General features: G+C 45.4%; 1 protein-coding gene across 1 annotated transcript in view; it reads left to right on the forward strand.

Moving 5' to 3' along the window:
- Positions 1 to 26,450, forward strand: part of LOC148335893 (NT-3 growth factor receptor-like) — a 48,336-nt gene that overhangs the window by 12,497 nt on the left and 9,389 nt on the right. Inside the window, exons 4-12 of the mRNA XM_088298592.1 lie at positions 134 to 205; positions 10,806 to 10,960; positions 13,093 to 13,235; positions 14,154 to 14,295; positions 15,202 to 15,314; positions 15,641 to 15,824; positions 17,019 to 17,042; positions 19,906 to 19,952; positions 24,898 to 25,000. Of these exons, the coding sequence (XP_088154718.1) occupies positions 134 to 205; positions 10,806 to 10,960; positions 13,093 to 13,235; positions 14,154 to 14,295; positions 15,202 to 15,314; positions 15,641 to 15,824; positions 17,019 to 17,042; positions 19,906 to 19,952; positions 24,898 to 25,000 (983 nt within the window). The remainder of the gene's footprint in view (positions 1 to 133; positions 206 to 10,805; positions 10,961 to 13,092; positions 13,236 to 14,153; positions 14,296 to 15,201; positions 15,315 to 15,640; positions 15,825 to 17,018; positions 17,043 to 19,905; positions 19,953 to 24,897; positions 25,001 to 26,450) is intronic.

The following is a 26,450-nucleotide window of genomic DNA, read 5'->3' on the forward strand; positions in this document are numbered from 1 at the left end:
CCTGCATGCCTGAAAGCGTTGCACCTAGTTCTTCTTAATTCATGCAATATAATATGCACTGCGATATTCAAATAAAATTTCCCTTAAGAGTTCAAAATAATTAACGAGATTTATTTTATACTCTCTCCATCAGAAACCTCTCCAAGAACCCAATGCTGACTACATTGTCCTGGCAGATGTTTGAAAATCTTCCGCTAATGGAATTGTAAGTTCACATTTGTCTCGAATTACTCTGTCAGTAGATGGTGACTGAGTGATTCGCATGTCTGTCTCACACGTGGTTCGGGGCTGGTCATCTTTTGTGGAATTTGTGTTTTCTCCATGTGCTTGCACACATTTTCTCTGAGTTTGCGGGATTGTCCCCACAGTCCTATGTGCCCTGTCATCCGAAACGGCTGAGATTGGCCCTTACTACAACAACAGCAATTCAGAAATCGGCGACACAGGGCCCCTGACTAACTGATGGTGGCTCGTTAGGGCTCCTACAAGACAATTGGCATTGTTCCATATCAATGACAGCTGAAAAGAAATAGACGCCACGCTGACATGTCAGGATTCAGAAATCTCCCTTGTAGTTGCATAAGCCAAGGTCCACCATCGGAAGTTCGTCTTGTGTTAAGGTTGACGCCAACCCAGTTTTGGTTTTAAATGCCAGTACCTCATGAATATGTTTCCTCTTCAAGGCCTTTTTAACCATTTCCTGTTTGAACAAAACTTTTTTAGGAACCTCAGTTTGAACAACAATGATAATGATAAGAAAAACTAAATTATCAAGGCAAGGCGAGGCAACTTTATTTATATAGTACATTTCATACAATGGGCAGTTCAATGCGCTTCACAAAACAAAACAGCTAAAAGTAATAAAAGTAATAAACAGCATAACTGAAGACATTCATAGGGAAAATGGGAAAAAAGTTAGTTTAATAAAATTACGAAAAAATGTATATTGACACGTGAAATCACATTTAACACCACAATTAAAAGCGAAGGAACGTAATCAAAGACAGCTTTCTGAAAGCGTGAAATTGATTTAAAAAATGCTTTTGTCATGCTCGCCGGTCGGCGAGGAGGGGGGTGGACCCAAGAATGCGGGGAAGCCGGGCATAAGGGTAACTTAAAGGGGAATTTATTAAATTAATCAAGACGAGGACAAACAACGTGGCGTGGACAAACAAACGTGGCAGGGTGCAAAATAACAAAGGCAAACTAAACGTGACAAAACTGGGTCGAGGATGAGAACAAAAACTGGGACAAAGTACAACGGGACGTGAGCGAGGGCGAGAGCAAAAACAAGTACGTGAACGAGATCAAGGCGAGAGTCGTAAAGTCCGTAAGGCAGCAACAGGGAGCAAGCGGGATAATGATCCGACACTGGGTTGATGGCATGGGAAGCTTAAATAGTCCGGTAATCAGGGGAGCAGATGGGGATCAGGTGTGTGATGGGTAACGATGAGCAGATGCGTGACTGGTGAAGACGGAGTGCTGAGGGGACACGCCCCTACTCAGCTGACAAACATGAACAAAGTGCACATGGCAGGGAGGTGACGAAAACAATAACAAAAACACTGACCTGACCGACACGGGTCATGACAGCTTTAAAGAGGAAGTTAACCACAAAATATTCTTTATATTAATATTGCGTTTGTGGAATATGAATTAAACAGCAAAATCCACCTTTTTATAATCACCTCAGGAGGCAGCTATTTTGCCACTTGCTGTCGACTGAAAATGACATCACAGTTGCTCAGGGATCAGGTAACGGCCAATCCACTCAGCAACTGGGATGTCATTTTCAGCTGACATTATGTATAATTATAGATTCGCAAAACTGGCCACCCCCTGAGATGGATAAAAACCGGTGGATTTTCCTGTTGAATTCATATTCCACGTAACATAAATGAAAATGCTGTTTTTAGACTAGTGGGGATGCATAGAACATATTGTGAACAAATGTTGGGGTTGATTTAACTTCTGCTTCCTGCCTGTGTAGTGAGTAGACGCCAACTGCTCAGCTCCTGCTTTTGCTTGCATTTAGTCAGCTGAGAACTGCTTTTTTTCTCACTCTTTCACTGAACTTCTCCAAGATACTTTTTGTTTTGGTGGGCTGTATTACTTTTTAATTTAAAAAAAAAAAATAAATGTCAGGCTTGGGCCATTTATGAACATTTTTCTTGAACTCGTCATGATAACATGAGCACTGCCTGCTAATAAACCCAAGACTGATTTTAGCTACAAGGCTAGAAGCAAGATACCTTCCGTCTCCACTGATGAATACCAAGAACTCCTTCAGAAGGTGGCAGTGCTGGAGACAAAAATGCATCACCTCAAAGTGTTTGTGGAATAAATGGGAAACCAGACCATATTACTAATGTCTACAGACTGTGGACACGAGCTTGCTAAAAGGCAGTTCGCTTCATCCTCCTTCCCCTCCTTGGGCACTGGCAAGAAAAAAGAAAACATCTTGGGCACAATGAAACATTGGAATTGAAATGAGAAACTAACTTGCCTCGCTGTCACCTGACTATCAAGCTTCGGTGGATTACAGCACCAAAGAAAGGTATAAAAGTGGACCTTTTCTGCAACTTTCAGGTACTAGGCCACAAACATTGATAACAGGCAACTGAAGGATTGCATTATATTAGTGGCATTATGTTAAGCATTTACGTTGCAGGATGTCGATCATTAACATAAGCAGGTTCATATTTATTGCCGGTGTTAAGCGTTTATTTAACAAAAGGCATTTATCAAATGAAACTAGAAGTATCGTGCACAATAATGACAAGTGATTGTGTTTACTGATTTTATATTATTCACACGTTATATTCATATATTACTTAGTTTAAATGTGTTGAATTCTGCAAATTGGTCATGATTTGCACTCCACATTTGCACCACACACACACAGCCTGCATATATACACAAGTGACAATACTTCTTATTGTGCTACACCGATAAAATACATCTGCCACATAAACAGGAAAGCCAAAGACAACAAATTTGAGAACAAGACATTGTCATGACCCGTGTCGGTCATGTCAGGTTTTTTGTTATTATTTTTCACATTTTTGCCATGTCCTGGGTTTTGTTTATTTTGTCAGCTGAGTGGGGCGTTTTCCCCTCAGCACTCGTCCCCACCAGCCACGCACCTGTTCCCCGTTAACCGTCACACACCTGATTCCCATCTGCTCCCCTAATGACTGGACTACTTAAACACCCCATGCCGACAACTCAGCATTGCTCCGTTACGGACTGTCATGACCGCTCTCTGATCTCGTTCATGCTCTTGTTCTCGCCCCCGCTCTCGCCCCGCTCCCGCTCTCGTCCCCTAGCATTTGTCCCTGTCCTTGTTCCTCGTCCTTGATCCAGTTTAGTCACGTTTTAGTTTGCCTTTGTTATTTTTTGCACCCTGCCACGTTGTTTGTCTTTGTTTGATTGAGTTAATAAATTCCCTTTAAGTTACCCCTTTTCCCTGCTTCCTCGCATTTTGGGTCCTCCCCCTCCTCGCCGACCGGCGACTCCTGACAGAATGCACCGACCAAAGAAGGACCCAGCGAGAAGCTCACGGCGGCATCATGGACGCCGCCGCTCGGACAACCGCCCTCATCAGCCTGCCGACCAACCCCGTGCTCTTCCCGCAGGTTCCGCCTGTCGTACCTCGTCTGTTTCTTCCCCTTCGTCTCACGGTAATGCTATCGACTACCTACCCGTCATACCTCCCCACCTGATTATAGATTCGTATTACGACGACAATTTTGAGCACCATGCCCTTGCACTCCCTCACTTTCTGGTAGTCCCCGACTCCGTAGATGATTTTGAGCACTATGCCCCGCACGTTCTGGTCGACTTGGATCACGAGGATGACTTCGAGTACATATACAACCTGTTAGACGCCCAGCGCAACCCGGACTCATTCAGGACCAGTCACCTTCCTCCCCCCGAACAATTCCTGACAACTTTTTCGTTTGAGTTTTTTGAGACCACCTCCCACTCTACCTCGCGCGCTTCACGCCCCAAGTCACGTAAATCACGGTCCCGTCGCTCACCTCGTCCACCGTCGGTCTCCGCACCCGATCACGTTCCCCTGGCATTTCGTAGCTCACGTTCACCAGCACCTGTAGTCCCGGTCCCTCGTGTCTCCCGCTCCCCTGAATCCCTATGGCGGCAGGCTGATGGGGATCAGGTCCCCCGTCTCGGCTGCGCCCGGCCCGCCTGCTGCGCCCGGCCCGCCGCAGCCTCTACACCAGCTGCAGCAACCCATGCCGCCCCCACGTCAGCTGCGCAGACCATGCCGCCTCCACGTCAGCGGCAGCATCCAGCGCCGGTCCTTCATCAGCTGCAGCCTCCAGAGTCCCACTCCGGCTCACCGCCAGCTGTTGATCCCCGTCCCGGATCCTCGCCAGCTGCTGAGTCCCGTTCCGGCTCCCAGCCAGCTGCTGAGTCCCGTTCCGGCTCCCTGCCAGCTGCTGAGCCCCGTTCCGGCTCCCCGCCAGCGGCTGAGCCCCGTTCCGGCTCCCCGCCAGCGGCTGAGCCCCGTTCCGGCTCCCCGCCAGCTGCTGAGCCCGTTCCGGCTCCCCGCCAGCTGCTGAGCCCCGTTCCGGGTCCTCGCCAGTTGCTGAGCCCCGTTCCGGCTCCCCGCCAGCTGCTGAGCCCCGTTCCGGCTCCCCGCCAGCGGCTGAGCCCCGTTCCGGCTCCCCGCCAGCTGCTGAGCCCCGTTCCGGCTCCCCGCCAGCTGCTGAGCCCCGTTCCGGCTCCCCGCCAGCTGCTGAGCCCCGTTCCGGCTCCCCGCCAGCTGCTGAGCCCCGTTCCGGCTCCCCGCCAGCTGCTGAGCCCCGTTCCGGCTCCCCGCCAGCAGCTGAGCCCCGTTCCGGCTCCCCGCCAGCAGCTGAGCCCCGTTCCGGCTCCCCGCCAGCTGCTGAGCCCCGTTCCGGCTCCCCGCCAGCTGCTGAGCCCCGTTCCGGCTCCCCGCCAGCTGCTGAGCCCCGTTCCGGCTCCCCGCCAGCTGCTGAGCCCCGTTCCGGCTCCCCGCCAGCTGCTGAGCCCCGTTCCGGCTCCCCGCCAGCTGCTGAGCCCCGTTCCGGCTCCCCGCCAGCTGCTGAGCCCCGTTCCGGCTCCCCGCCAGCAGCTGAGCCCCGTTCCGGCTCCCCGCCAGCAGCTGAGCCCCGTTCCGGCTCCCCGCCAGCTGCTGAGCCCCGTTCCGGCTCCCCGCCAGCTGCTGAGTCCCGTTCCGGCTCCCCGCCAGCTGCTGAGTCCCGTTCCGGCTCCCCGCCAGCTGCTGAGTCCCGTTCCGGCTCCCCGCCAGCTGCTGAGTCCCGTTCCGGCTCCCCGCCAGCTGCTGAGCCCCGTTCCGGCTCCTCGCCAGCTGCTGAGCCCCGTTCCGGCTCCTCGCCAGCTGCTGAGCCCCGTTCCGGCTCCTTGCCAGCTGCTGAACCCCGTTCCGGCGCCTCGCCAGCGCTTCAAGTCCACGTTCCGGCGGAGCACGCCTTGCGTCCGCCCCAAGTCCACGTTCCGGTGGAGCACGTCCCGCGTCCGCCTCAGGTCCATGATCCGACGGCACACGTCCTGCGCCCGTCGCAAGTTCCTGCCTCGGCGGAGGGCGACGACACGCCGCCGCTTCTCGCCTCTGCCTCGGCGGCCTTCGAGGACCCGCCGTCGCTCCCGGTTCCTGCCTCGGCGGTGGACGACGACACGCCGCCGCTTCCCGTCTCGGCCTCGGCGGCGTCCGATGAACCACCACCGCTTCTCGTCTCTGCCTCAGCGGCGCCCAACGAAGCGCCGCCGCTCCCGGTTCCTGCACCGGCGGTGGACGACGACACGACGCCACTCCAAGTCACTGTCTCGGCAGCGCCCGATGAGCTGCCGCCGCTTCTCGTCTCTGCCTCGGCGGCGTTCGACGACCCGCCGTCGCTCCCGGTTCCTGCCTCGGCGGTGGACGATAAGCCGCCGCCGCTCCAGGTTCCTGCCTCGGCGTGGACGACGACACGCCGCCGCTTCTCGTCCCTGCCTCGGCGGCGGCCGATGACCCGCCGCCGCTTCTCGTCTCGGCCTCGGCGGCGTTCGACGACCCGCCGTCGCTCCCGGTTCCTGCCTCGGCGGTGGACGACGACCCGCCGCCGCTCCAGGTTCCTGCCTCGGCGATGGACGACGATCTGCCACCGCGTCTCGCCTCTGCCTCGGCGGCGCTCGATGACCCGCCGTCGCTCCCAGTTCCTGCATCAACGGCGGTCGACGACCCACCGCCGCCTCTCGTCTCTGCCTCGGCGGCGCCCGACGACCCGCCGCCGCTCCAGGTTCCTGCCTCGACGGCGGTCGACGAACCGCCGCCACTTCTCGTCTCGGCCTCGGCAGCGCTCGACAACCCACAGCCGCTCCACGTTCCGGTCTCGGCTGCGCCCGGCCCGTTGCTGCTCCACGTTCCGGTCTCTGCTGCGCCTGGCTCGTCATCGCTCCAAGTTCCGGTCTCAGCTGCGTCTGGTCCGCCGCTGCTCCAAGCTCCTGTCTCGGCTGCACCCGACGGTCCGCCGTCGCTCCAAGTTCCTGTCTCGGCTGCGCCCGATGGTTCGCCGCCGCTCCAAGTTCCTGTCGCGGTTGCGCCCGGCCCGCTGCCGCTCCAAGCTCCTGTCTCGGCTGCGCCCGGTCCGCCGCTGCTCCAAGCTCCTGTCTCGGCTGCACCCGACGGTCCGCCGTCGCTCCAAGTTCCTGTCTCGGCTGCGCCCGACGGTCCGGTGCCGCTTCAAGATCCTGCCTCGGCTGCGTCCAGTCCGCCGTCGCTCCAAGTTCCTGTCTCAGATGCACCCGACGGTCCGCCGCCGCTCCAAGTTCCTGTCTCGGCTGCGCTCTGTCCGCTGCTGCTCCAAGCTCCTGCCTCGGCTGCGCCCGGCGTCCCGCCGCCGCTTCTCGTCTTCTCGTACTTTGTGTGGTGATCTGGACCTCCCGGACGTCCGCCAGACCGGCCTCGAACACGGGTTGTGGTCCCACCTCCCGACCCCTTCCGCCCGCCCTCGTTCTTGGACATTGTTTTCGTTTTTTCTGTTTTGTTTTGGGACGTCTGGGATCTGTCCCTTCAGGGGGGGGGTACTGTCATGACCCGTGTCGGTCATGTCAGGTTTTTTGTTATTATTTCTCACATTTTTGCCATGTCCTGGGTTTTGTTTATTTTGTCAGCTGAGTGGGGCGTTTTCCCCTCAGCACTCGTCCCCACCAGCCACGCACCTGTTCCCTGTTCACCGTCACACACCTGATTCCCATCTGCTCCCCTAATGACTGGACTACTTAAACACCCCATGCCGACAACTCAGTGTCGGTGCATTGCTCCGTTACGGACTGTCACGACCGCTCTCTGATCTCGTTCATGCTCTTGTTCTCGCCCCCGCTCTCGCCCCCGCTCTCGCTCCCGCTCTCGTCCCCTAGCATTTGTCCCTGTCCTTGTTCCTCGTCCTTGATCCAGTTTAGTCACGTTTTAGTTTGCCTTTGTTATTTTTTGCACCCTGCCACGTTGTTTGTCTTTGTTTGATTGAGTTAATAAATTCCCTTTAAGTTACCCCTTTTCCCTGCTTCCTCGCATTTTGGGTCCTCCCCCTCCTCGCCGACCGGCGACTCCTGACAGACATGCACAACAAGGGTCACAAGGGCCCAATTGCGGCAACCATGCATGAAGAGATGGCAATTTGAGATCTGGACAAATTCACAGCCACACCAAAGACAAGATTGCAGGATTCCGGAAGACACCAAGCCTTGAGATAAGCCTTGGGACCAGATGGGGATCAACCGTGAGACCGGGTCTTGGACCCGTGAGACGGAAGGAGTGCAGAAGAACGATTTCAAGCAACCTGACGTGATGGAAAACAAATATGTTTAGTGTGAGGGACCCTACATATTGTGAGGGCTACATTTTAGTGGCGCTTCTTTCTTAACTGCATGGCTGGGAAGCGTCTGTGCTTCCCATTCAGTGAATTTTGTCGACAATTTTTTTTAGAACGTTGTCATCTCTTCAAAGGCAAAGAGATTTGTCTTAAAAAGGGGATCAAATTAGTGACTTCCAACATATTCCAAAGTGTGCGTCACATCCAAAAACAAAAGGGATTGTTTATCCACAACAACAGAAAAGCCATTGTCTTTGAATGACTCCCTCTCATATAATCACCGTTACAATGAACAATCGTGTCAATATTGGAATCGAACTTAGACCACTTTCATCCCCCATGTTCTCACCCCTAAATCATACTCCTCGTTTGACCCTGCTCCCCCAAGACTCACCAAACACTTATCTATCAATTGTCTGATTCAGAATCAGAATCAGAATAAGGAGCACTGGAGGGGAGAGCCATGAGCTGCTGCGTCCATACACGCCGCCATCTTGGCAAAAAAAAAAAAAAAAAAACTAAACTCAGCAAACAGCCACTTACTTCACCTCCCTATTTCCCCATGAAGAAACTTTACTCCAGTTCGGTCCGACCAAACCTAGTTATAGATAGTTTGTCAACCACTGAGCAAGCCATTGTCTCCTGTTATCACTGAAAGATTAGCTCTATTTAATGTTTGGTCACTAGTTAACGAAGCACTATCGATTAATGACATAATTTTGACCTATAATCTTGACCCATTTCCTTCTCAGCAAAACATGGCATATAGAAGGTGGCCATAACACTATTTTGAATGAGGCAACACAAACACGTTTAGTTTAATGAACACATGTTGTGAAGGCAAAAAAGGTGATCATTCTTTCAGTGAAAACAAAATGCATCTGTATATCTCAATCTTTTGTTAAAAGGTGTCCAAAGATTATCCTTGTAATCATTTAGTATCCTTCAAGGCAAAAGGGCAATTTTTGGGAAGAATTAGAAGAAATTATCTCAGTAATCCCGACTGACTATCTGGTCATAACTGGAGACTTCTTCATTAATGTTGACAACAATTTGGATATATCCATCCATCTTCTGTACCGCTTCTCCTCACTCGGGTCGCGGGGATGCTGGAGACCAGCTATCTCCGGGCAGTGCGCGGGGGACACCCTGAACTGGTTGCCAGCCAATTGCAGGGCAAATTTGGATATAAATATCAAATAATTTTAGACAATACTTTATACTGTTGGTCTCTCACAACATGTAAAAAGTCTGACACATACTCAAGGTTATGTTCTTGATCTCATTGTCTCGAAAGAAAATGGCATTTCATCTGTTGATGGTAAAGATTGGGCTATTTCAGATCATTTCTGCCTATTTTTGAACAACATATAATCCCAAAAATTCAACAACCACTGTGTCCATTAAAAAAAGATATAGCAACAAAAACACAAATAGAAAATCATGGCACTGTCACCAACTGTAAATGCAGAGGTTGTTAAATAACTTCTTGATGAATTCACCTGGAAAAAGGCAATTTAAAGTGTCCAATTATCCTGCCATGCTGGTTTTTGGAATGTGGGAGGAAATGGAGTACTCGCAGAAACCCCACACTGGCACGGGAAGAACATGGGAATGCAACACAGGAAGGCCCGAGGCGGAATCTATACCACGACCTCTGCACTGTGAGGCCATTGTGCTAACCAGTCGGCCACCGAGCCGCCAATTACTATGACATGATCTGATCAAACAAACAGGATCGATTGGGCAGGCCTGAAATACTGACAAGAACTCACAGATGAACTAAAGCTCTGGCAAATGTCCACTTCTGCAAAAAATTTAAAACATATTTGGTTCAACAGTTGAAATCATCAAGTCGCTGCCTTGACCCAAGTCCATCTGTGTTTCAAAACTATTGTGAAATACGTTCAAACCTTGTTACATCAAATAATCGACTGTTGTCGGTAGCTGTGAAATCATTCAAAATGTGCAATATAATGCTTCACCTTTGAGAGGCGCTCCATCAATGCACAGTATGAACAATTATGGTGGCTGACGTGGGTGAAAGACAAATGACACAGGACAATGGACCGACCAGGACTGACAGGTAACCGGGAACTAAATACAACCAAACTCATGAGAGAATTAGGAACACCTGGACAAGACACAAAGCGCTCGAGGGACCTGATTGAGTGACACAAGGGACTGGGATTATAAGTGCAGGTGTACACAATAAGATAACGAGACACAAAGAGACTTTAAGCAAAACATTAGACTAAATTCTAAGTCAAAAACCAAAAAGACAGACCATAACAGCCAGTGTCCCTTAAATAGACCAAACCGCAGGACCGACATTTTAGGAGACACATATGAGGTCCCTAAAATGTAATGCAACAAAATACCTTGCAAAATAATAAAAAGTAACAGCTGGAATAATGTACAAAATTTCAGGCTGAATGGCATTAATGGCATAATATTACATTATATATACAGATTAGCAGCACGGTGACCGACTGGTTAGGACGATGGCCTCACAATGCAGAGGTCGTGGGTTCGATTCAGGCTCCGGCCTTCCTGTGTGGAGTTTGCATGTTCTCCCCGTGCCTGCGTGGGGTTCCTCCAGCTACATTCCAACATTCCAAAAACATGCATGGCAGGTTGATTGGACACTCTATATTGCCCCTAGGTATAAGTGTGAGCACGGAGGGTTGTTCGTCCTTTGTGTGCCCTGCGATTGGCTGGCAACCAGTTCAGGGTGCGCCCCGCCTACTGCTCGAAGACAGCTGGGATAGGCTCCAGCACCCCCGTGACCCTTGTGAGGAGAAACGGTACAGGTAATGGATGGATATACACATTACTTGGAAGGCGTGCTCTCCTAATACTCTATGTAGTCATGCTATTCTTGATCGCTGACTGTTTTAACAACATTTTTGAGGTTGTTCTTGTCTTCTCTTTTTTTCATTATAGACATTTGGAAGATGTGGTCTTTGATTGTGGATGTGACATCCACTGGCTGCAGCTATGGCAACAAAGGGGAGATGTTGGGCTTAGTAGCCAACAATTATACTGTAATAATAGCTCAAAGAAGATAATGCTGCAAGAAATGAACATTAGCAAATGTGGTAAGTTTTCATATATAAGTCTTATATATTGTGTCTGACATTACGTTTTGTGGCTCCTTGATCAGTTGCAAGAAAGTATAGGATCTGAACTTCATCTAAGTCACAACAATATACAACTGCAGTCTGCTTGAACAAATACTACAAAATGATATGTTTAATGCGCTTATTGGTCACACCTTGTGAACATTTAGTGCTGTGCAGCGTATAGCCTGTTTTCCATTGTATCGGTTTCACAGCCTGAGTGGTGGCGTTTCTATTACACTTTTTCAGGGACGTGTTGACAAGGTAAATGCAGAACCTCCTACGAGGTGGTTCTAAAGCGCAGGTCGAATGGGGCCCTGAAGTCACTGTCATCTAATTGGCTGACAAATGTAGGTGTTTCTTACACAACAGCTGGAGATGGAACAAACCATTTTCCATATGGTGTCATATAAATTAGCGGGAAACTAGAGCAAAAATTAAAACATATGAACAATAGATACCAGATGAAGAGCAGAAACAGCGACAATTTCATGTGGAGCCGAACGCTAAAGAATAAAAAGGTTTCTTCAAACGGGTCTTAAAAGTGGGCAGAAAGAGGAATTGCCTAACATTTAAGGGGAGCTCATTCCATAGGGAAGGACCGGCAACAAAAACGGCGCAATCCTCTGGCACATAATGTTTACTGGGGAGAAATTAAGCATTGGTTTGCCATTTTTGATTGTTATTAAGAGTTATGTAAAACCTATAGAATTGCACATATCCGAAGAACCGCCTTTTTTCACACAGCCATTCATACTAGTGCAAGGTGACACAGCCTTAGAGGAACAAAGAGGTTAAAATTAATTTTCCAGCATTTGATTAGTCAGTGTGTATAAGGAATAAACGAGCAAACATAAATGGCATCGGATTTCCTGAAAAAGGTTTAACTTGATTAAGTATAAAAACATGCAATTTTGTGGGTCGCACATCCGTGTGTAGATGATGATTCAGACAAAAATGGAATTTATTAGAAGATAAAGAACACGTCTCCACCAGGGGTAGCAATAATTTTCGGGACAAGTATTTGTGTGTGTTTGTGTGTGTGCCTGTGCAAGTGTGATTTTGTACGCATGTGTGCGTGTTTGTGGAACCTGGAGCTACAAATAGCCCTTTGTACAGAGAATTTGAGCTACGCAATAAATTTTAGTCGAAAAATTGCCTTTGTTTATGTACTATTTTCAATTTATTAACTTTCTTGGCATGGAAGAGCAGATGGATCGATGTTGTGATTCTTCTTGTGTTGCATGTCCATCATTGACAAGGTAAACAACACATTGCTGTAAACTTGAAAACTAGTTTTATCCTTCCACGGCCGAGATGGAAAGCAGTTGCACACGTAAGCGGAGGTTTTTGCCGATCGGAGCTGTGACCTTAAGGTGTTCGGTACCCGTCGTGGCGGCAATCCCCAAACCCGCTGGTGAACACCAGTGGTAAGGGATGCTGTCAGGGTGAAGAAAGAGTCCTATTAGGCCTTTTTGGTCTGTGGGACTTCAGAGGCAGCTGACAGGCTGGTCAAGCGGAATGCAGCTATGGCGGTTGTTGAAGCAAAAACCCGGGCGTGGGAGGAGTTCTGTTAGGTAATGGAAAACGACTTCCAGACGGCTTCGAGGAAATTCTGGTCCACCATCCAGCATCTCAGGAGAAAGAAGCAGTGCACCATTAAGACTGTTTATCGTGGAGATGGGATGCTGCTGACCTCGACTCGGGACGTTGTGAGTTGGTGGGGAGAATACTTCGAAGACCTCAATTCCACCGACACGCCTTCCATTGAGGAAGCAGAGCCTGAAGACTCTGAGGTGGACTCATCTATCTCTGAGGTTGAAGTAATCGAGGTGGTGAACAAGCTCCTGTGTGGCAAATCCCAGGGGGTGGACGAGCTCCACCTGGAGTTTCAAAAGGTTTTGGATGTTGTGGGACTGTCATGGTTGACATGCCTCTTCTACAACATTGTGTGGACATTGGGCAGACCGGGGTGGTGGTGCCCCTTTTTAAGAAGGGGGACCCGAGGGTGTGTTCCAATTATAGAGGAATCACATTTGCATTTCCATTAATTTCAATGGAAAATGTTTCCTTTGATTTATGAACATTTTAAGTTACTTGTTTTTTTCCAGACCTTCCCGAGATCACCATAAGCCATATCAACCTCACAGTTACAGAGGGCGACAGTATAACTACAACATGTTATGTCTCTGGATCCCCATTACCTACAGTGCACTGGTCTGTTGCTGGTTTGCAAGTTTTTGATTCACAAGAGGTAGGGGTATATGCAAATAAAGACGTTTTTTTTAATGTGCATGTTCAAAGATTCATGAATATTTAGACCTTGAAAATGAACATTTTATTGCTGAACTGCGCATTCCCACCACAACAGCGTTTTGTGAAAAATCACAAACCATGTTTTAACATCATGAATGCCTAAATCATTACGTAGATTAACCGCTAGGAGAAAAACATGAACAGGAAGAATGATAAACGGCTTTCCTTCAGTCAGTAGTAGGCGCTACCATTATGATGAGGTTTGTAGATGTCTTCAGGTCTGGACTATAAGGCAATGATGAAATGTGAGACGTTTTGTGAAGTTTTGTTTGTTATAGGGCCAACTTCTACACAAATACTTCCACGTGTCCACTCGATTGTTGTGCGTACAGCTACATGGCTTTCACGTATGTGCACTCCCCACGTAGAAACATCACACATTGGATGACAGGATTGTGCCATGTGAACATTCCTTTCTAATGGCAAAATATGTAATGACCATTCTGACTCAAATAGGAAAATTCTGATTCGTCATTTGTTTCCAACATCCCCCTATCATGCCAAAGTGACCTTATTTACAATTGGAGCAGTGCATTGTGGTACGGACGTGCAATGTCAATGTCAGGAAGACTACACTAAGCTAAGTAGGGAAACCAACGACTTGTCTGCGTTTGAGCCAAGATCCAGACTGAAATTCTGAATTAGATAACCTTTATTAATCCCACAATGGGGGAGTTTATCACTTTAGCAGCTATAGTTCATACAGAAAATAATTAAAATAAAAAAGTCAACATACAAGGAGGACAGAAAATTAACTTTTTGTATGCGCTCAAGTACTTTAACAAATATATATGGTGATGATGATGATGATGATGAATTGATGATGATAATGATGAAGTCCATGTGCTCCCTCCAGGCCAGAGTCAATGACAACACTGTTCATTCAGTTAGCATCACTTTGGTAAATATCAGCAGAGATGACAACAACATCCTTCTGACCTGCACAGCCACAAATGTAGTTGGCATGACCAACGCTTCCATTCAGCTTAATGTTCACTGTAAGTACACGCACGCACACACATACGCGCGCGCACACACACGCACACACGCTTACCCCACGCACACACACACACACAGCTGCCCCAAATAAATTGGTTGTGAAAGAGAAACCATACCTTTCACTGACACAGCACAGTGGTCCCTCCTTGAGCAAGGGCTATGGCAGGGGTAAATTAAGTGCCTGGTGGTCGGGCCTATGTTGAAAGAAAAATATCATTGATGTTGATTTTGAATTGTGGTTTAACAGAATAACTAAAAAAATTAACATGAAAATGAATAAAAAGATGGAACTCTTTGCTTCTGTGTCTCGCCGAAATCTTTCCATAAGCTTTTTGGTTTGTCAACATCAGCACTCGACAGTGCACCAATATATTTACAACTGCGGCCAACTTTTCAGTGTGTGCTGATAAAGATTTCAACCAGTTGCGCTCCTATTGATACTCGGAGGGAAAAATACAATGAAGGTGCTCCGATTCTGTTGATCTGTCAGACTGCACGCTCAAGGCGTAAGCCCGTCTGTGACTGGCATCATGTTAAATCGTCCCTGTAAAAATTTAATAATTATCCAAGTCTGGATGTGGACTTTCCCACATTAACGGACACCTAACATACCAAGCTCTATTTGCTTTTTAAATAACTTCTAATTCGGCTCGCTCTGCATTTTGGCATCCGAGACAGAGCGCTTGTCATCCAGTGTTCTGTGTTGAATTATAAATATTGTTCTGTACTACTTTTGTGAAATACAATATGTAATACACCATATGGAAAGCGCTTTGTTACAGCTCCAGCTTTTGTAAAATGCGCTCTATAAAAAAAGTTGCATTGTGTTGTATTATAGTTTATATGTTCGGTTGGGTTTCCAACTGTGTTGCAATCACCAGCATCTGTCTTTTTTATCTTTTTAGTTTGTCCTTCTATTGTCAAGCTGAAGAAACCAGAGCGTCGCCATGATACCTGCATAGAATTCACAGTTAGAGGGTCACCCCATCCAAAATTAAGATGGTTCCACAATGACAAGGTGCTTTGCTTTATCTTTCAGTGGAATGACTCCATGTCTTGTGTCAACAAAACATGTGTTTTTACTACGGAAGTAGCTCAGCAGTCAGTTACACATTATGACTCAGTCGTTAGTAAGAAACTATGTTGGTACTCACTATTTGAGCACTACTCTTTGTTTCCTTCTTAATTAACTGTCATTGACAGATGTTTATTGCTGTTGATGTATGTACAATGCATCAGTATGACAACTACACCGAAATGTGAATAATTGAGGGGTTTGATGGTATTTGATACAATTTCCACAGATGCTCTCATTGATAATTTCTGCTTTCATTTCTAATGCAGGAAATTTCCCACACCGATTATGTGCGTCTTGATATGGATATTTACCAGGATTACATTGAGGGCTGCCTTACATTCAAAAATCCAACACATCACAACAATGGCAACTACACTCTGGAGGCCAGAAATGATCTGGGGGTGGTCAACAGCACCGTCTATGGGCACTTTCTTGACAAGCCCTTTGATGGTAAATTGGTGCATGCATGCTATGGAAAAAATGTTGTCTTGCCTCAATTTATGTTCTATAGCTAAAATTGTATGCATTTTTGTTGAGTTAAGTAGTTTGTAGTTTCTCACTTTGTGAATTGTTTTTTTTTTCGCTAAAACAATTTTTAGTAACTCTACACTTGCCTGTTGTATGAATATAATTTATTTACATTATGGGAAATTATTTGTATAGCATTAGTATTCTCTCTACAGTCTGGTGTTACATGTATTTGCATGTCATTAAAGTTAAAATCTAGGTTTGAATAACCTTTCTGTGTGGATTTAGCAAGTTCTACTTGCAGGTATTTGGTGTGAACATTATATTGCATTCAAATTGTGTTTCTGGTGGTCATGGGAGCCCCACCTGCCCTAAATGCCGTGCGCTGTGGGATTTTTGTAATTGTTTTTTTACCCCCTGAATTCAGGTCTTGGTAAAGGTTTTGGCCATCAGCAGCTCATGAATTAATGTGTTTAGGATGTTTGTTCTCTTTACGAATGTTTAAAAGTTGAAAGTGAAGCGCTGAATCTATTCTTGACCATCTGTAGAGGGACTAAAATGTGTTTTGTTTGTCAATGGTAAGCTATATTTAATGAGTTAACAATGTTTTTACTATAGACATGCTGTTGCGTAAGACAGTTCTGCTTTGCATTAAGTATGGGCAACATTGCACAAACTTTAGACATTCTCTGTCTTTTATGCACTCTCTTCCACTGGCCTGCGTATATTGTGACATGAATCTGCAATTTGGCTGCCAAGATTAGGCGATTAATCACAATCGAATAATTTAATTTCAGTAGTTACCGAGGTGTTTATTTGTTCATTTGAAGCGCATGACTTTCTTAGAATTGGTGTCAATTCAAAACACAAACAAGGTTCTCATATTGTCAGTAGTGTAAATGTAAAAATGTTGTTAGTTTCTTTTTAAAATGGAATTCACTTTCACACTCTTGACAGTTTTCAATCAACCTACGGTGCATATTTTTGGAAAGTGGGAGGAATGTATAGTACCCAGAAAAAAAACTTGGGCAAGAGAACATGCTAAAATCCATTCAGAAAGTCCTGAGTGCACCTTTAACAAGATACCGATATCACACTTGGGTGTTTACCTATGACTTACCTGATGCTAATTCATTGTCATTTCTTTCTTCTCAAATGTTCTGGCTTCTTTCACAGTTACAGAAAATGATTATGATTATGGTAAGTTATTTCTGATTGCTGGGCGTTTTTGCAGTTAGGGGTGTAATTTATCCGTCTGTCCATCTATACATTTATCTAACTATCATTTGCCAAAGTATTCGGCCCCCTTTAAATTTTTGAGCTTGTTGAAGAAATTTTGCAGCAATGATCAATGATACACTCATTCAAGCAGTACATGTGAGTGAGCGGACCCCGAGCAATGAAAAAGGTGTGTCCTTAATACAGCAAGATCAAAAGAGACAATAACTTGGGAAGCAGAGATTTTCATAGAGAAAGTAGGCAAGACTCAGTGAGTGAAATGCAAATACAAAAAATGGGGACATGTTGGAAAGTCTTGGCTCTTGTGAAAGTCTGATATCACAGTAGTGCGTGTGTGATGTGTGATTAAAGGAAGACGGTAAGGCCTGGGGCCACGACCGTGTTCGGGAACCCATGTGGCCTAGTAGTTACAGAATAAAGATTCAAATCACTTGGATGGTAGGGTCACTGATGATGTAGTGGTACACTCGCCTGAGTTGTTTGCAGGCAGCGTGGGTTCAGTTTCCACTCAGTGTCTATGTCTGCCCTGTGACTGGCTGGCGACCAGTTCAGGGTGTAGTGCGCCTTTCACCCGTAGGCAGCTGGGATAGGCTGCAGTACCCTCCCGCGACCCTGTACAGGATAAGCTGTGTGGATAATGACATGACATGACATAAATTGGATGTTCCTCCTCAACCTTTTTCCAGGCTGAGGCTACACTCACAGACAAAAAAAAATGATATGGATACAATCATCAAGTGGAACCAAATATATACAAAATAATTTTTTTTTTTTTTTTTTAAATACTCTCAGAAGTGGGAAAGTTGCATTATTCGGCCACTGAACTGTGCAGCCAACTCACTCCATAAGTTGCCTGATGATTTCAGAATTGACCTAAATGACTGATGACGATAAATAGAGTCCTCTGTGTGATCTATTTTCAGTTTAAATGCACCTGCTCTGTGATGGTTTTAGGGGTCTGTTTAAAGAATATTGTCGAGTAAACAGCATAATGAAGACCAAGGAACACACCAAAGAGGTCCAGGATAAAGTTGTGGAGTTGTCTGACGAGACACTGGTTCAATGTTGTGTCTGCCACCTGATGGCAGCCGTGCAGCATATATAATTGATAAGTGAAAGCTTATTTTGCCCATCAAAATAAGCTGTACTCGATGTGTCAGTTCTATGCACCTTGTTGCAGATGTTTCGTTCCCAATTGTTTCCACAATTTACAGTATATTGTCATATTGCCCAGCTCGAGGTGGCAGCATCATGGTTCAAGGGGGCAGACTACTTTCACAAACTGCAACTTTATATTCAATATATAAAATCCAGATCATTTTGATTGAGATATTTAATCACAATTATTAAAACAATTATTCATTGATTTGAATTTTTTTTTTATAAATTACTGAAACTCACCTACTCAAAACTGTCAAGATTCATCGCTTGAAAGTGTCCACCTCCTTGTGTGGTGGTTGCTCGTGTTTCTCAAGAAATGCAGGTGATCATTGTCTGTGGATTGGGGTGTATTGCTTTACTTGCATATGCATCTCTTTGTTTTATTTAAACACTTGTATTATAATGGATTAATGAAAAATAATCTCGCTTGGATTCTCTTGTGGAGTGGAACCTTAAACACATTGCAAACTTCATACTTATGAACACTCTATTCTTTTTGTCAAGTACAAAGGTATCTGTGAAATACCATGTAAAATTCAAGTCTTTTGCATTTTTATTCTGCTACATACTTGGTTACCTTGCATAATTGTGCACATTGAAGCCTTGAATAAGCATTACCCTTGTATCATCATCATATAGCTTACTCTTAGTCTTTTTTATTTTACCTTGTTATTTTCACAAGTCTTGGGAGGAGAAGACAATTCACAGAATCCTTAGAAACTCAACTTTAAATATAACTACAAAGGATCTGAAAAATATTAATCAGAACAGAAAATAAGAATATAATGAATAATAATGATTGCAGTAATATAATAACTGAAAAATGAAAACAAATAAAACATTCTGTCCTTTTCGGGACAGTGTGGTGCTGTACACTGAAGTAATACACTAAATAAGAACAGACGAAAGTTGCAATTTAACTCAATATTAATAGAAGTATTTTTTTTTTATAGATGCAGTGTTATCCTCACTTTAGATGTCAAAAAGTCTTTGTTATTTTTAGTGTTATTTTTAGGTTGGAGACGGTCAAAATGCATTGTCCTAGTGGGTTAACCCGATCTACCTCCTTCGCTTGCTTGGGTGCAAAAAAATTAAATGAACACACCTTAGAGCAGGCGTCCCCAAGTCCAGTCCTGAGATCTCCTATCCGGCCGGTTTTAGTTGCATCGCGACAACAACACACCTGATTGAACTCATCAGGATCATTATCAGGCTTTTGCAAACCTTGCAAATGAGTGATCATTTGAATCAGGTGTATTGGTTTTGGGATACACCTAAAACAGGCTGCATAAGGGAATCTTGAGGACTGGACTTGGGCACCCCTGCCATAGAGCTAATATTCCCTGTGCACACACTGACAATGAGTACGCCACTGCCAATTACTGTCGTGGATGTGCAATGACAAAAAAGGGAAAAAAAGCATGTTTCTTGTAGTCACCGGACCCCTCAGCGAACCCCAACTGGCACTATTTGAGAAGCACTGCCCTATGGTCAAATTATTTCTTTTATAGTGCTACCACCATTTTGTTTGAGGCCTGTTGCACGAGGTTTTGTTTAAAATAATTATGTTAATGCACAATTCATTTGCAATGCTTGATTATCTGTGTGGTTATTTATTGGATACTTTGGAATCTCATTTTTATCTGTTTGCGTTTTCCTCGAGTAGCCCCAACAGCAGAGCGCCACAACCCACACAAAGATACTTTTGGGGTAAGTAAAAATTTTACTCTCCAAAGTTGTTTTATTTCCAAAGTTAATTAATAGCCACAGATGTGACTTTCGCCTGAAGTCAGCTCGAATAGGATCCTGAACAGGATAAGCTGAAAACGAGTGGATGGATGGATGGATGGACACCTCTTGTTTGTTAATTAGATTTCACTTTTATTCCAACATGCTGCTTCAGTTCAAATATTTAAGTTTGGAGTGTCTTTCTCTCCTTCCTTGTCTCTCTCTCCTTGACAAAAAAGAAAAATGGATTTAGAACCCAAATCGATGTGAAATATTTTTACATGACTTCCAACCCAAATATAAAATTCAGACTATATACTCATAAGAGCATCCACAGGACACTGCATATGCACTACTTTAAGGAAAATGCTTCAATGGGATTGGTTGACATAGTATCTTCACAATGCTCATTAGCCAGAACAGAAGACTATCGTCACGTTACCTGGGGACTCATCTATCAACACGGTACACACACGGTATACAAAATGGGCCCTGAAAGATATGTATGCAACTTCTTGTACAAGGTATGTGACCCATCAAAAAGAAACATCGACGAGGAAAATATATGCACATGTACAGTGACTTAAACCTATCTGTCCAAACATTTAGGACGCAAGGAAGTCTAGCGACACCCTCCATGAGCCGTCACCTTATTGTGGTGGAGCAAAAGTTGTATGGGGTTTTTTGGGTCCAGGCGAAGCACGGCTCACAAGACACACCCTCTGGAGCCAAGCCTGAAGGTCGGGCTCGTTGACGAGCGTCTGGTGGCCTGGCATGCAGCTATGCGGCCTAGCCTGGCTCAGCCTGAAAAGGCAATGTAGGTCCCCCTTCCCATAGGCTCACCACACGTGGGAGGGGCCAAAGGAGTTGTGTGCCCGATGAGCTGGGTGGCGGCAAGAGGCCTTGGCTCTCCGATCCCCAGCTGCAGAAACTAGCTAATGGGACATGGAATCTCAACCCTCTGGTAGGGACAGAGCCCAAGCTGGCATGCGAGGCAGAGAAGTTACGACTAGATATAGTCGTGTTCACCTCAAGACACAGCTGGCGTTGACCAAGGTGAGACGCGCTGAGCAAGCGTGGGCATACTGATGGCCCCCCGGCTTGACACCTGTAGATTGGGGTTCACCAAAGGGTGACCTCCTGCCGCCTTAGTGTCGGGGGATGGGTCCTGACTGTTGTGCTCATGCAATTAACAGCAGCTCAGAGTACCCACCCTTTTTGGGTGAGCTGGAGAGCGCTCCCCCTGGAGACTCCCTCGTTCTGCTGGGAGACTTCAATGCTCACATCAGTAATGACAGTGACACCTGGAAGGGCTTGATTGGGAGGAACGGTCTCCCCGATCTGAAACCGAGTGGTGTCCTGCAGTGTTATTTTCGTCAACGATGACGAAAATATTTCATTAACGCCCCTTTTTTCCATGACCAAAACGAGACGATGACGAGCTAAACGAGGTTATTTGATGCCAAAAACGTGACGTGACGTACATGAAATTTTCGTTGAGGAGACGAGACGGAAGGAAATTGTTAGCGTGTGGTTCGTCAGACGATCAAAATTTATGACATCCCTTCCTATTATACATGTAATCTGTCTTGCAATGAAGTGTAACATATCTTTCGTTTGGGCACGCCCACCACCGGGACAGTACGCAGGGGCGCATGCGCTGCGCACTGGCGTGACGGTGTCGCGGTTTCGCACGAACACATCTGCGGTCATTCGTCTCGGCTCGCACACACTGACACGCGTTCCTTTGACGGACCATGGCGACAGTGACACTCGCAAGGCTACTTCGCTCAAGTCATATGTTTGATGAAGTGTGTACTTGTGCTACTGTACAATAGGACAAGTCTATTATAAGTCTATCTTGTTAAAACATTTTTATTTTATGTTGCTCTAAGTGAAATAAAGCCACAACAGTTGCCAAATAAAACTTTTTGGTTCTCAGCTTATTTTGGAGCAATGAGCATTGATTCCACTGTTACGTTATTTGTTTGTAATGCATAATCCTTAATAGTCCGTCAAAAAGTCTTTGCTATTGAGTGGAAACCTTCTATTCCTATTTTTAACTGAAACGGACTAAAACCTTTATGAATTTTGGTCTTATAAATTTACAAAAACTAGACTAAAACCTTTTTTTTTTTACGTTTCCGTCGCCTAAAACCCACTAAAACCTTTTTGAGTTTTCGTAGACTAAAACCGACTAAAACTGTTTCGAGTTTTCGTCAACTAAAACCAGACTAAAAGTATCACGAATAGGAATGACTACATCTGACGAAAACTAATAAGCATTTTTGTCCAAATGACTAAAAGACTAAATCTAAAATGCCTGCCAAAAACAACACTGGTGTCCTGTTACTGGACTTCTGTAACAGATCATAGATTGTCCATGATGAACACCGTGTTCAAAAATAAAGATTTCCATATGTGCTCTTGCACTTGGCACCAGGACACCCTGTAGTTCGAGGATTGACTTTGTAGTCCTATTATCGGATTTGTGGCCGCATGTTTTGGACACTCAGGTGAAGAGAGGGGCGGAGCTGTTGGTGAGTTGGCTCCAATGGCGGGGGAAGTTGCCGGTCCAACGTGGCAGACCCAAACGTATTGTGAGTGTTTGCTGGGAACGACTGGCAGAATCCCCTGTCAGGCTGTAAGGTGGTCGATGACATGGCGCCAATCCCTGAACCCGCTGGTGCACACCAGGATGTTCGGGCTCTTCCGTAAAGATTCGGTGAGAAACTCTGTCATCCGAGAGGGACTCAGAGTCGAGCCGCTGCTCCTCCATGTTGAGAGGAGCCAAATGAGGCAGCTCGGGGATCTTATTAAGATGCCACCTGGACGCCTCCCTGGTGAGGTGTTTCACCGGTAGGAGGCCCAGAGTACGACTCAGGACACACTGGAGAGACTATGTCTCTCAACTGGCCTGAGAACGTCTGGGGATCCCCCTGAAAGAGCTAGAAGACGAAGTCTAGCCTTCCCTGCTGCTGCCTCTGTGACCCGACCTTGTATAAGCGGCGGATAATGAATGGATGGAAATTTAGCGACGCAGTCTAGTGAGGTGTTGAATTGAACCTAGATGGTCATGCCTCTCAGATGTCGTGTTTTTCTTAATATCAAATGTTATTAACTCAATCACTGCCGCTGACATTTACAATTGAATGCAATTTACATTGCTTACATGAGTTAACTTGCGCGAGTTAAATTGCGCAAGTTAACTCACGTGAGTTAACTTATGCGAGTTAACTTACATGAGTTAACTTATGTGAGTTAACTTGCGCGAGTTAACTTATGCAAGTCAAATTGGGAGTTAACTTGCGCGAGTTAATTTGCGCGAGCTAGCATGCGGCGCGCCCAGTGAAATTTTGATGCTGCTCTTGTGATCTTTTGGCCGTGAAAATAGGTAATTGTATAATTGTGAGAATATGTAAATAGTTTGTGTATTTTTAATCATGTTTTTATACACTATTTGTATCAATGATAATTACACACACACTCACAGCTACTCACATTATTGCTTCAGCACACATGCGCACAACTGGCACACCCACACGCTTGTTTAAGTTTCACTTTCCATAAGTTTCGTTTTCCTCTGAATAAAAGATCAAGTGGTTGGTCGGGGAAGTCAGTGAGAGTGCGGGAGATTGAACTGGCAAGACGCCTACTTCACCTCCTGACTTCTCCTCCCATCCGCGATGGTGAAAAGACAAAACCTTCCCTGGTTATTCCTCTGGTTCTCTGCATTTAATTCAGTCTAAGAAGGCGTCAGGACCTTTTTAAACCTGACAATAATTTTCTGTTATTCACTGGCTGGCATCAAGCAAAAAGCCAAAAGTGTAGCTGTCTGCAACTCTGGTTGGACTGTTTCTCACTGACAAAATAATCCACAAACACAAATGAATGAGCGCGCGGACATGCACGCACACACACGAACATGCTTGCTTAAAGTTCAAAGTTCCTACAGTATGGTCAAATTTGGAAAATATAAATACTATAAATAAATTCATTTGCCATCAAAATCACTTTGGTCATGTTGTTGTTTAAAGAAGGAAAGCAATGTTTAAATCACAAAAGCAAAAAAGATTAGTCTCAAAGTCAACATTCAGCTGCAAATGAATCTTTTCACAATTTCTCTGTTTTCTAGACCGAGAAGGGAAATGTGGTGAAACTATGTTCAACAGTTGATTACTCATGAATGAAAAAAGCGACTTTTATTCTAATGAAAGGAGCGAGTCTAATCTCTTTTTCGGTGGGTTCCCTTTTCAAATACCTGAAGAACACAATATTTTGTGGGCCTTGAAAATCTGTGAAAAACGGCAAGTACGTGGCTGCTCGGAGAATGGCTGGCAGTGAATGAGTTAATTGATTTACATGCACCGACTTTTTAATGTTTTTTTAAGGATGCTGTTCATAATGAATAGTGTTTTGATTGCAAAATTACATATTGGTCTGTGCCGTGTACACTCATGTTGAGAAGGCGAGGCGGGTGGGCTTTCTACAAGCGGTCAACTCCATGCTGCACTGGCCAATTTTCTGACCTAGCCTTCAGTACATCAGCAATCACTTGGACTCAATCATCGGTTCTACACGTTTAGTTTTTTTAGGTTTCAGACAGGGCAGGAGTAGGTGACCACACTCACAAGCATTTAAACAGTATACATTTTGTCTGTTACGAGATGCTGTACTTTGAACATGTTTTTAACCAGTCTCGGCATGTATAAACATGCTAAAAAATGTTCCTCTTCCTGCCTGTTATAAACACACGTCATAAACCTCACGTGTTTCATAAAATGTACAATTGCTATAAGAGATATTGTATCACACTTAATATTTTAATATTGTCTTCCCTAGCGGAAAGTACTGTGGATTTTTGGGTACCACTCAAAAGACTGTCGCAGCATTCACTTGGTTAAAGTTTTTTTGTCTTATCTTCCAGGTTTCTATAGCAGTGGGACTTGCAGGCTTTGCTTGTGTGATGCTGGTGATTATCTTCTTCCTGATTAATAAGTGTGGGCGCCATTCAAAGTTACGCATGAAAGGTAGGTTTCATTCATCAACTTTAATGATTGATTTGCAAAATGTTTGTTATATTAATAAGGCTCACAACAAGGAGTGCTAAGACTTTCCAACTTTTACTTCACAACGTTGCACAGTTAAAGTGGCACCTTGTTGCATGAGGCCAGTTTGCATTTAATTATTTATTACCTTTAAATAATTAGGTAAATTAGTCAAGATCCAATACTCATTTTTAACAACAAGAACAGTGAGTGCTATTAGCAATATATTCCTCATGTTTATCAAATGTTATGCATGGCATTAAGTGCGCCGGCCTAGAACCGGAATTATGGTGTCCGAATTCAACAAACATAGTTTGACGAGGACACCACTAATTAGTAATTTAGCAATTGACCTTCAGATTATTTTTTTCCAGGGTAAGACACCAAATGTTACCTCCCAGACTCTGTGTTGTCTAGGCCAGTGGTTCGCAACCTTTTTTGTTGATGTCGTGTGACGGTGATGTCATTGCCATGTCATTATCCACACGGCTTATCCTGTACAGGGTCGCGGGAGGGTGCTGGAGCCTATGCCAGCTGACCACGGGCGAAAGGCGCACTACACCCTGAACTGGTCGCCAGCCAGTCACAGGGCAGACATAGACACCGTCACCGAGTGGGAACCGAACCCACGCTGCCTGCACAAAAGTCAGCCGAATGTACTAGTACACCAATGCTTCCCGATTATTTCCTGTCACGCCCCCCCAATCAAGAAGAAAACGATTGATGTACCACCAGTAAAATATTTTTCAGCCAAGTACCCCTGAACCAGGACAAAACATGTTTGGCTTTAAAAAAAAAAAGACTTTAAACATGCCATCAGTGTCTGATTTGTTAAACTTTAGAACCTTTCAAACTTCATTTGTGTGGGGCCACAAAAAAAAATCAACAACGTGTCCTCTTTTAGATCTTAAAGGGGATCTGTTATCAGGTTTTCAACGAAAACACCACATAAGAGGCTTCCGATTCATATCTTGAGAAGACCTGAATTCAGTTTCCTCTTGTTACCAACGTGACATCCATGTTTTGTCTTAAGATGGCGCTGCAAATGCGCAACTGTTAGCAAGTTTCTCCCCCCAGAAAAAAAAACACAATGCCACAGATTTGTTGCAACTTGTGAGTAGAAATACAAATAAGATATAATCTTCAACACACCACCGGAATTTTGCCAACTCCGGTTTGGCCTTCTTTTACACTGTGCCTCCATTTTGTTTGGAAGATTTACGCTTCAACCGCGACTCCATTGTTTGCGTATTCAATTTATTGACAGGTAATGAGAGGTGGCATGTGACCAGTTGGGTCGAACCATTCTTGTTTGGGGGATAATCTGAGTTTTTAAAATACAAACTGAAAATAAAATTTGTTGTCTGACCTTATATTTTCCTGAAACAATTACTTAATTCAAACAGTCACTGATAGTGTAGTGGTACATCCG

The sequence above is a fragment of the Idiotropiscis lumnitzeri genome, chromosome 6, assembly GCF_059441095.1.
Source record: "Idiotropiscis lumnitzeri isolate Australia: NSW breed Sydney's pygmy pipehorse chromosome 6, RoL_Ilum_1.0, whole genome shotgun sequence".
Taxonomy (NCBI): Eukaryota; Metazoa; Chordata; class Actinopteri; order Syngnathiformes; family Syngnathidae; genus Idiotropiscis; species Idiotropiscis lumnitzeri.